Below are 11,960 nucleotides of genomic sequence, written 5' to 3'. Positions count from 1 at the left end.
ATATTTTATAACACATTAATGAATATGATGTTTAGAGCGGTATCGACTATCGACTATTGGTGTGTTGTACTGCCGCGTTTCAAACATTCAATGCACAAACTTTTAAATTTATTTAAATAATAGAATGTGTTGGCTATATTATACAAATAAATAACTAAATCATCTTTACCATTTCTTATCCAAGGAGTAATAAATGTCCAACAATACATTAATTTTAAATCTAGTGTAGGTAGCATGTTTTCAGGCCAATAGGGTTAAACTATCAGAAGTCGATATGATTTTAGTAATAAAACGTTTAATAATTAATAATTACATTCATAAGCCTATTCCTAAAAATAATTATAAACGTTTTTGATCATAATTATTAATAACATATCTAGCACAATTACTTCACCAGGGCAATTATTTTAATTTAGTTTGCCATTGTTAAAAACATAAAATTTTATTTGTGAAACATTATTTTTCAAGGGAATTTAAATTAGTAAACTACATAAGAAGGATAATGAACAACACATTTTAAATGGATAGAATAAACATCATAATAATATTGTACAAGTTATCTATTTTACTATAAACAAAAAATGAGTTTTTTATAAGCCTAAATATTAACTAAAATAATATTTAAATTTAAGGAAATAAAAGTATTTTTAACACAAGTTTTAACAAATAAATTATTTACTTAAAAACATTGGTGGAATGTAAATTTATTCAGCAACATTGATGGTAATAGTTTTACCTTTTGGATCATCAAATCTATCCATAGTTTTGATGTCCATTATCATTGTGATACCCCATGTCACAATAAACAACATAATGGCAGTAACAAATAAACCAGCTAATATAGGTGGCGTAAAGAAAGAGTTTTGTTCTTGAGGGTCACTGAATTTTGGGCTTTCTGATGTCAACCATGGTTGAACCTAGGAATAAAAACATATTTTTAGCATACATTTTAATTCAAAAAATATTCTTTCTGATAATAAAAATAATAACATTGTACCAGTGTATACTGATTTCACTATAGCTGGTATTTATTGTCAGTTGTTACACATTTAGAATGCCTACTAAAAGTTAAAACTTTAATTTTATGATCTAATACACTATTTTTGCATAAACTAATCCATTAACGGCAGTTTTTTTAGAATAAAATAAATTTTAAAAATAATTTAAACATAAAGATCATATTATTTAAAAAAAATAATTTAAAAACAAATTTAGTGTAAATTATGTAAGACTAATTTAACACTATTAACTATTCTAAAATTAGACCAGTTATTTATAGTTTGCATCTAAAAACCAGTATACACTTTAAATATAGTTTGGGGTTATGATAATTTGAAAATTATAATATACATATTTTAATGAAATTTAAAAACTGTACAATGTCTCATATAAGAATAACTTAAGGTGGCTGATTGATTTTTATTTAGTAGGTTTGACTGAGACCACACCCTTCAATTAAATCTGTTTTGCTTCAAAACAATTGACCACTGTAGAAAAATGTCTGTATTATGTTAATTTTAACATAATGCAAGCAAGGAGGTTGTTCAAATAATAAAGTAACGTCCTCAAGAGTATAACACTTGGCGCTCATTAGTATTTTAAAATCAATGGTTATACCCAATTTGCCCAAAATTATTCTTACATAAATGAGACGGAGTATACTAAGTATTAGACTAAATATTACATAATATAATTTATATTTTATGTTAAATCATTGTTAAAGACTATTATTTATCTTTGGAATACAAAGCTTAATAACTCAAAAATCACAATTCTCCTTAAATTATATAAAAAAAAATATGGTTTTTATATGTGTAATTAAAAGTACTAAAATAATTATGCATTTTAAAGAATAAAAGTTGAGCATGCTTGGTAAATCACACAATAAAATGACAAAATTAAATTATATTTTTACCAGTACTATTTATTTACTCATAAATTTATACAATTTAAAATACTTTCTTAATGAGAAGTTAGCCTTTGGGAGCGTTTATGTAATTTTTAATGAATTTAGGGGTCAATAAGTATAATGTGTATCGACAAACAATTTTAATATGGTATATTGCGTTTAAGTAAAATCTTACACAATTCATTTTTCTATCTCATTTAAATAGAATTGTGGGGTTTGTCTATGAATATCACAGGTATGATTAAAAATACATGTATTAACAAAAAAATGTGAAAATTAATAATTACCAAAAATTACACATCTCTGTGCATCAAAAACAAAAATTTTAAATTTTATTTTTCACTTTTTATTATTATTTTTGTAATAACATTTTAGAATATAAAACTGGTTTTAATATTTTTTTCAAATATTCTATGTTATTTTGAAACTATTATCATAAGTTGTAATTTTCCAGCATTTACTTTAAATTAATGAGCATTACAAATACATATTATATATTGTTTAAATTCATTGCAATTTTTAAACGGATGAAAAAGTGATTAGTCTAAACACATTACAACTTCTTTAGTTGTAAACGTAAGTTATTATACCTGGTAGCTATTTAAGATAATAAAAATACATTAATATAATATAACTAACCTGGAATTTGTCGTTAAACTTCAATACAATAGAATCATTTGAAAAGATTACTGGTCCTGCCGAAAAGTAAGATAGGCCTTTTTGAGCCCCAATTTGCTGTTTGGGTGAAAGTAGAACAGTATTGTCATCATGTTCATACTCAATTGATTTCAATTCCCACGTGAATGTTATTCTTTCAAAACGAAAACGTAATGTAACTTTAGTGTTATTAACTGAAAATGTTGTTCCAACTTTAAGTAATGAATCACGCGAATCATCAAGGTATACCTAAAAAAAAATCATAATATATATTCCATTTTAAAATTTAACAAATTTACACAAACTTTCATACATTAGTATTTGAAGGTTCAAGTAGAGTATCTGGCCCATTATTAACAGATACAGTTGGATAGCTGGCCGAGTATATAAGTGATTTTCCTTTGGGGTCAACAATCTTAAATATTTCAGGTTTACCATCTACAGCCATCAGGTGTCTAGTTACTAAATGATGTGCATTTGATGCCTCGCTTTTTTCAATCCATGGATTTATTTTACCAGAAAACACTAATACTACATTTTTGTACTGCGTGCAAAGAGCAGTAAATATTTTTGAAACATCATTATTATGTTTTAGCAATATTGACTGTCTACTATCATCAATGCTATCATGGTTATTGTCATTAAGATCAGCAAAAGCTATAATTTTCCCAGAATTATTTGTATACGTATCAGCGTTATAAGCTTTTACAGTAAACCCATTCTTTGATAACATTTCAAGGGCTTTTACTGGTTGATAAACCGATGGGAAAAAACGACGATCTTCAGCATTTTCAAATAATTGGAATAAGCTGTGACCATCAGTACCTATAACACAAACAAAATATGAATTAAATATTGCACATTTGTTATTAAATATTTCATAATCAATGTTTTTATAGCTGACTTATGCTAAAAGTTGTTTTTATCATAAATATTCAGTATTCAGTTAAAATTTTAATACATAAATTAATAATGTAGAATATTATTATAACCTACTTTATACCTCTGTATAAATTACAATATTATAAATTATATAGATGATAAACAAAAAACGATGATGGAAAACCTTAGTATTGTTGTATAGTTAAGTGGTAAAAAACACTTAAGAGGAAGAATATTATCAATAAAAGTTAGTAAAAATAAATAATGATATCATGTAAATTGTTGGTTTGTAAATTTAATTTATGTAATCATATTTTAAATTTAATATTTAATGTATATTTATTTATTTTGATAAAATACATTGACAACCTATGAAAATAATTTTGACTGGCTAATACAAAAAGCAAGGTATGTATAATTATTAATGGCAATTTAAAATATTTAAGAGAAAGAGTGCACATAGTATATTATTATAGGAGCATATTATTAGTTAAATTGTAATAATATATGCCACACCCAATACCTATTTTATTATTTAAAAAAAAACATAAAAAAATAAAAAAACAGTTATACGTAGGTACTAGGTATTATAATATTTTTTTTAGATCTGATATTGAAATAAAGTTAAAAGCAATTAAGCACAAATATAACTGCTATAAATAAAACAAATAAGGATGATAAAAAGATTGAATTTTTGTTAATTTATTTTTAATGGTTAGTAATGGAAGTCAATAAAAATAATAACTAAAATAAAAAATAAAAACCAAATAACCAATTATTGGAAAACATTTTTAAAATAAAGATAAGCTAGATAAACTTAGAGTTATAATTTATAAAGATTAATGAATTGTGCGAAAAGTACATTTTTAAACCTGGAAAGTATTATTGCTTGTTAAATCTACATAGATATTTGTTAGTTCAAACCAACACTATATATATTATTATATTAATGATATATTGAAAACATCCTGGTGTATTTTTTTTACACCTGTTTGGGCGAACGAATTTCTAAAATGTGTTTGTAATTTTGTTACCTTTCATTGTGAAATCTTCAAGACTTAGTTCATTTTCTAAGACCATTACTACTTTAGTATCTTCATCCCAGAGAGATAAAAGCAGTTTTTTAAATTCAAGAGTGTTCATAGATTGTTGATATTTGGGTAAGGTCTCCAATTGTGTATTACCACAAGAAATAACAATTGTTGGCACTTCATTGGTGGTGGATAGCGAAAGTGCGCTTAAACACCCGAGTATTAAAATAAGATAATAGGACATTTTTTTATAAAAATGGTAATTAAACTTATTCACAAATTAAAAAGCATCCTTGAAAATTGTAACTAACTAAAAAAAAAACTAGAAAATAGAAATGTACTTTACTACTTGAGTTTGAGTAGTTAAGTACTGCTTGACTGATAAGAAACATAAATCGATAAAAGGAAACGCCCGGAATTCTTACAGTGTGTCCACCACATTATGCTCTTAAAATGTCAACCTAAATGAATTTTTTAGCGGTTTTTGTGTAGTTGTGAATGTTGTGATATGTGTTCCACGTTTTGCAAACTTACAAATTTAGTTATAATTTTTTTTAAATTTTTATTAGCCATCAGTATTAACTATTAAAGTTTATTGTACATATTTGTAGATAATATTACAGATAACTTAAAAAATAAACTTGCATGATAGCAAGTATTTAAAATAAACAATAAGAATAGATTTTTTGCACAATAAAATAATATATAAAATACAAATTTATAATTGTTATGGATAATAGATATGAGTATAATAATTAATAGAATAAAATATTAGAATAATTAATCAGTGAGATAAAAATCGCTAAGAAGATACGCGTTTATGTTAAACCTTAGTTAGGAGGGAAATTGGGGGACTAAATAAAGAATTTAAATTGGAAATAAATTGCGATAACATCGTTGAGATGATTTCCTGGGGAGAATTTTCATTTGTAACAACTTTTGTGCATCCATGTTTTCGTTCTGAGCTGAGTGCGAGCATCTGGGGCTCAGTCAGGCCCGTATTTAGTAATTAGGGGGGCACGGGAAGGCACATGACCGGGGGCAGCATGTATCAGGGGCGCCAAATATTTTAACGAAATTAATTTTAAAAATGTAATGGAAAAAAAAATCGTATTTTATTGAATTATTAGAAATAATAACATAAAAAAAAGTGTATGTTTTATTATGTTATAATTTGTTAATTGAAAGAAGATTTAAACTTTTTTTACATATTAAACGATTTTCATTTATAATTAATAAATGAAATCAGCGAGATTTTAATATTAAAGAATCCTGATCATAAATACATACCTATAATATAGGAAATGAGCTTTAAAAAGTAATCTTTTAATTGTAATTGTAGTTAATATATATAGGTATACATATAATAATATTAAATTTGAATGAGTTCGTATTTTAAAAAAAATTTTGATTTGCCTAATTTATAAACCAAAAAAAAAAAAGTTTATTCACCATTATTAACTAAATTTATATGTCTTATAAATATATAAATTGCATTGTAATTTGTAATAATACACTGTTGCGCTATATGGCCACAGCAGTCACGGATTGTTATACTAATAAAAATGAAATAAATAAATAAACTTGATTCAGAACAGAATAATTGGCATATATTTGTATTGCTGCGTATGGGTATAATATATAACAGTCGTGTAAAAATGTAAATGTTTGAACTAATGGTAATTTGTATAACTATCTAACATTAGTAACATTAAAAATACTAAATTCACTAGTTTAAAATTGTTACAGTAGCAATATACAAGTATTACTGTGAACAGATGTTAAACAATATGCTTACATATTTAGCCATTGTGTTTTCGTTATTGATGTTTGTAGAAGCTGAACAAAGATGGCATACATCGCAAATAGCATTAACGAAACTATATGATCTGCAAAACGATCATTTTAATGTCTTCAATAAATACTTGGATTTGGAGATAAAACGTTTGGAAGAATTAAAAGAGTAAATATATTATGTACTAAGAAAGAAATTATTTTTCCAACATTCTCACTTAGCTAGATATTTATTTATTATATTATAATATATATAGTAAAGAAATCCAATATTCGAAATAAATTAAAATAAATCGTGTCTAAGTATATTCGTATTTAAGTACTTTTTCGTACCAAGTTATGCCTAATTATGAAATTCTTTTTTATAATTATTATACACTAGTTAATTAATAAATTAAAATACTGAATGTTTATCTTAATATAAAAAATTGTATTGTTTAATGCATTATCAAGAGTATAATATAATATAATTTATGTTTTTAAATGATATCTACGTTTAAATATTAATTTTAACTACATTATTAAGTCATGTAGCTGCGGTATATGAATGGCGTGATCATAAAAAAACCAACAGGAACTTTTTACACAATCATTTGGATGTTACTAAATTGATGAAACAAATGCATCAACATGTTTTAAAAACTAAAGATTTAATAAAAAATAAACTATCTATAGAAGGTAACCAAATGTACATGCTTGAATATTATATAAATTATATAAACAACTAAACTACCTATACTAAATATCAAATCACATTTCACAAATACATAAAATAAATAGCGTTAAGAGAAATCGACGAGAACAAAGATCTTAGTGGTAATCATATATTGTTGGCGCATCAAGCAATGAGGAGACTACAAATATTTTATGCGATTCCTACATCAGACATGTCTGAAGGTAGATTTAATAATAAAATTATCGGTGATAAAATGGATGGTAAGTTATATTTTTCGTTTTTAATTGTTTAAATTCAGTATTTTCATTAATTATTCAACATTGAATGTATTTATTATTTAGCATGTGAATGTTACGTCATGGCGAAGTATTGTTCAGAGGAAAACGATATGTATGGCGTCATAGATTGGGCTGTTGAAGCATATTATAAATGGAAGAGTGATGGTCAACCAGAATGTGTTGATCCCGAAATTTTAAATTTCTACATAATGTCATCATCAGTATTTACAGGTGAAAAACGTTTGGAAAAATGTAATATCATAATGCTATCTTCAAAATTAAAAACAAATATATATATTAATCAACGATTTTATTAACATCAATAATAAGAACAACATTTATGATGGTCATCGAAAATAGATAAAATATATACTAATAGTACTTTCCTGGTCTCCGCTCAAAAACTTAAATTATATTAATATATTATAATAATGAAAATTATGGATAAATACATTTAAAAATATTTTATAGGATTTAACTTTATGAATTTACTACCATTAAATGGATCAAGCAATCTTCAAGAAGATACTGACAAATTTTTATGGTATCACCATCTTATAAAAAATGAATTATTTGAAATGAATAATAAGGCGAGAACGTTGGGCGTATTTGAAGTATATAATATAAGAATAAAAATTAAACTTACAAACAAAGAACTTAAATTGAATTTGTTGATTTTAAGCGTTTTAAAACAAGACAATTTGAAAAAGAATTTAAACATTTGTGTAAATATGGGGTATCACGGACAATAACAAAACACTTTAAATGTAGATACCAAACAAAAAATTCATTTTACCGAATATTGATGCCCTTTAAAGAAGAAGATATTAACAATGACCCATTTATTAAAATATATCATGATGTATTATATGAAAACGAAATTTCGAAAATTAAATATATGGTTTCGGAAGACGTAAGTATAATTAGGTTGAATTAATGACTGTTATAGTATTTAACCAATAGATGAGATAAAAAATGATAGAAACATACATTTTTATAATATAATGTATTTACGTAGTTATCAAAGATAATAATTTAATTAATGTCATTTTTCGTTGGTATAATTTATATTGCAGTAGCTTAAATATTTATTTGTTCAGTATGAATTCTGTTGTTCCTCTGTTTTGGAGTTTTGACTACCCATTCTCTACATTAAATTTATACATTTAGTATTTACTATATTATTACATTAGCTAATTTGGTGGCTTAATAATTGATTCTATTATTCAAACTTTCTATCAATTTTAAATATAACTGTAAATTTTGTTTTTTTGTTTTTACGATTAAGAGCATAGACATATTAATTGTTTTCTGAGTTTATACGGGAGCAAACATCACAGCAGCTATCATCTTGCATTTCATTGTAAACTAAAATTAGGCTTCTTATGTGGTTCAAACGCTGTTCTGCAAACTGAACGAGGAACATAAATCAGATTTGAATCAGGAGTGTTCAGTTTGAAAATCCTTATATATTGTACAACACATATAGAGTATAATAGAGATATTATTATTTATTGTAACATATCTATTATCTATATTAATTATATACAAAAAATCTTTAATCACATTATTCTAGATGACGGATGCAAAACTTCATAAAAATAATGGTATCTCAGAAGAAAAAAGTCGTTTAGGTCAAGCCGCCTGGATAAATAACAATGATGCTGTTGAATATTTTGATTCATTAAATAATCGTATAGAAACTTTTACCGGATTTTCTACACAGACAGCTGAACTATATCAAATAGTTAATTATGGTATAGGTGGTCATTATTTACCACATTATGATCCATTTCATAAAGGAACTGTACGTAACACAATATTAATATCTTCTTTACCTTAATACTATTTTTTTTCAGTATCGAACGAAAATATGATACGATATGAAATATTATATATATATTTATTACTTTGAAAATAAACCTGATAATTTATAAAATATTGAACTATGAAATCATTATACTATTAAAATTATTATGTTTTATTATCTGAATACTTTAAATGGGAGATTTTTTGTTTTTTTTTTTCAGGCAAATGAAAATTTTGGTAACAGATTAGTAACCGTATTATTTTATGTTAGTCAGTTTTATATTTTTGTTCAACTATATAAAGTGTGAAAATTAATCTTTTATTTTATTAGTTGACTGATGTTCAAAATGAAGGATATACATCATTTCCTAAGCTAAATATTGTTGCTCCAGTTGAAAAAGGATCTGCGTTGGTTTGGTATAATTTAAATATGTCTGATGGAAAATTAAACTGGGCAACACTTCATGGGTCATGTCCTTTATTGAAAGGAAATAAATGGAGTTAGTTCTGTTTTTATAATGTATATATACACATTGCGATTGCATTGATAAGACAAAAATTAATTTAAAAAAAATCTACATTATAACTGTAGACGTCTTAAGTTTGAATGATTCATACAAACAACAAACATTGAGATTATTACCTACTATATTTCAATGTTTTCAAGATTTCTATATAAATTAATTATTATTATTAGATTTATTATATTGCTTATGAACTTACAAATTATTTAAACACTTTCAATGAAATAAAATAATGTATATTGTATACTACTTCGTTAAGTATTTTTTATACATGTATATAAATTGGGTAAGATATGAGTGATTATTAAAATAAGAATAGTGTTAATGCGAAACTAATACATGAAATGCAATATCTAATAAACTATTTTTATATTTTCTTAGTTATGACTAGATGGCTGTACGAAGAAGGACAGCATTTGCCTTATGATTGGAAAAATAGAGGAAGCGTGTACGCCGTGTAAGATAATATACGATGAAATAACAAATATTTGCATGTGGATTTATCAATAAATGTTTCTTAAATAATCTATTTTTACTCTATTTTTTATAGTTTTCTATTATTATCTCTACTCACTTTTTAATTAAGTTTTATTATAATTTCAACCGGCTAAGTAAAGTAAATTGTGTTCAAATGGTATGAGTTATGGTACATCTAACATAGATACCTACTCGTAAATATACATATACCAGATATTATGTTATGCTTGTTACACATATATTTATAGTATTCATGTATTTTGTATTTCTTACTTTACTTGTATTTAGTATATTAACGTTTTGTGGTTATTATTTTAATTGTAACGGTGTTTTTAGATTTTGGCTTTACCGATTTTTACATACCTCCATTTTTAAACTTGTTAATTTATTGCGAGAGTTAAAAAAATGTATAAGAGTAGGATTGGCTTGATTATAGCGAGTGTTTTTTAAAACTATTTGAATAGATTGATATACAATAGTTTATGATCTTTATTGGCTTTATTTAAATGTTTTGATGTTTCATTTAAATTTTAAATGCTGTATATAATCGGTATCGTCAAAAACAATAATGTTACTTTTGTGCATATTTTAGTAGGTATGCATATAATATTATATGTGTATTTACATATTTATATAGAAATATAGTTTATGTTTATACTCTACATCATGATTGTTTTATAATTAAAAATTAAATTTACTATCTATGATGGCGGGTATATTGATTAATTATATATCTATAAAATGCAATTTGAAAATTCTTAAAAAATTAATATTATTGTAATAATGCTTCAATTTTTACTATTTTGAATATTACACATTTGTATAACTATATACGTAATTTAAAGAAATATAGTTAATAAATAATAATATATAATGTGACCATTTATTGACTATATTGGCGTGTCACTATAAAATCTAAAACAATATTTGATCGTTTCCTATGCTAATCGAAAACAATATCCAAATCGATAAATATAATAATATTTTGTCGTTAGTCGTGCTAATCTAAATTGTAAAATCCCAATCGATAAAGATTATATTATATAAAAATGCATTTATCAGTTGTATTTTATGTGTCAGTTGCATCAGTACATGAATAGTGTGTACTACTATAATATAATAGAATTTTATATAACTATTTCAAGTAAACAAAAACTTTGTTTAGTTTTTCGTTATTTTAAATATCAAGTATTCACGTGAGTAGAAACCTTGTTTCTGGAGATATAAGTTGGGGTTGTGTAAAAAAAACCTGTAGTGCATACGTCAAAACTAATAATTAAAAAACGGAGCCGAAATTAAAGACAATCATACCCATGATCCAAAAACTGAAGACATTTTAAACTACTAATTTAATTTATAATTTGATGTAATATAAATAATATTTATATATATAATATGTAATGTATACTGTGTACCGTGTAGAATTCATCATTATTTTTAAAATGATTACTTTTAATAATTATTAATTTTAATTTTACGTACAATTTTACTTTTTTAAACGATCTTAAACGATAAATGACAGCGACGTTGCATGCAAAATGGGCGTATTTGGGCTATAAATCAGGGTGTTAATTTTTTTAATTTTGGGCGCAAGTGTCCATAACCCATAATTTAGGGTGCAAATGGGCTACAGCCATATTATTATGTTATAGCCAGTAATCGATTTGTCAACATTAAAGTAGGGGGACTCTGTTTACTTTTAAAATAAGAGCGTCTCGATTACTTATTTAACGTTATTGAGCCACGGGGGCTATGCCCCACACCCCCTAATACCCCTTTTTAAATCATACACGAAATATTTAGAGACGAGGTCTGTTTGTGGTCATATACTCATATGTTGCTCCATGTCGCCCTAACTATCATTGTGCGTGTGTCGTGGCACGTCGGCCATATCGCTGAATTCATGATTGGTGTTTTGTTTTA

The 11,960-nt window shown here is 25.1% G+C and overlaps 2 protein-coding genes across 2 annotated transcripts; one reads left to right on the top strand and one right to left on the bottom strand.

Moving 5' to 3' along the window:
- Positions 1 to 542: 542 nt before the first annotated feature.
- Positions 543 to 4,854, bottom strand: LOC132920206 (V-type proton ATPase subunit S1-like). Its single transcript, XM_060982395.1, has 4 exons — positions 4,483 to 4,854; positions 2,880 to 3,391; positions 2,549 to 2,815; positions 543 to 917 (listed from the first exon to the last, which is right to left on the bottom strand). Exons 1-4 carry the CDS (start codon positions 4,721 to 4,723, stop codon positions 705 to 707), a joined length of 1,233 nt encoding a protein of 410 aa, XP_060838378.1. The 5' UTR covers positions 4,724 to 4,854; the 3' UTR covers positions 543 to 704.
- A 1,334-nt stretch (positions 4,855 to 6,188) lies between these two features.
- LOC132922817 (prolyl 4-hydroxylase subunit alpha-2-like) lies at positions 6,189 to 10,645 on the top strand. Its single transcript, XM_060986528.1, has 10 exons — positions 6,189 to 6,442; positions 6,800 to 6,951; positions 7,054 to 7,209; positions 7,291 to 7,458; positions 7,699 to 7,841; positions 7,910 to 8,140; positions 8,804 to 9,034; positions 9,258 to 9,302; positions 9,368 to 9,536; positions 9,942 to 10,645. Exons 1-10 carry the CDS (start codon positions 6,258 to 6,260, stop codon positions 10,019 to 10,021), a joined length of 1,560 nt encoding a protein of 519 aa, XP_060842511.1. The 5' UTR covers positions 6,189 to 6,257; the 3' UTR covers positions 10,022 to 10,645.
- The last annotated feature ends 1,315 nt before the right edge of the window (positions 10,646 to 11,960 follow it).

The sequence above is a fragment of the Rhopalosiphum padi genome, chromosome 2, assembly GCF_020882245.1.
Source record: "Rhopalosiphum padi isolate XX-2018 chromosome 2, ASM2088224v1, whole genome shotgun sequence".
Classification (NCBI taxonomy): Eukaryota; Metazoa; Arthropoda; class Insecta; order Hemiptera; family Aphididae; genus Rhopalosiphum; species Rhopalosiphum padi.
Note: the sequence above shows the minus strand (reverse complement) of the source record. Positions and strands in the feature narration are given on the sequence as shown.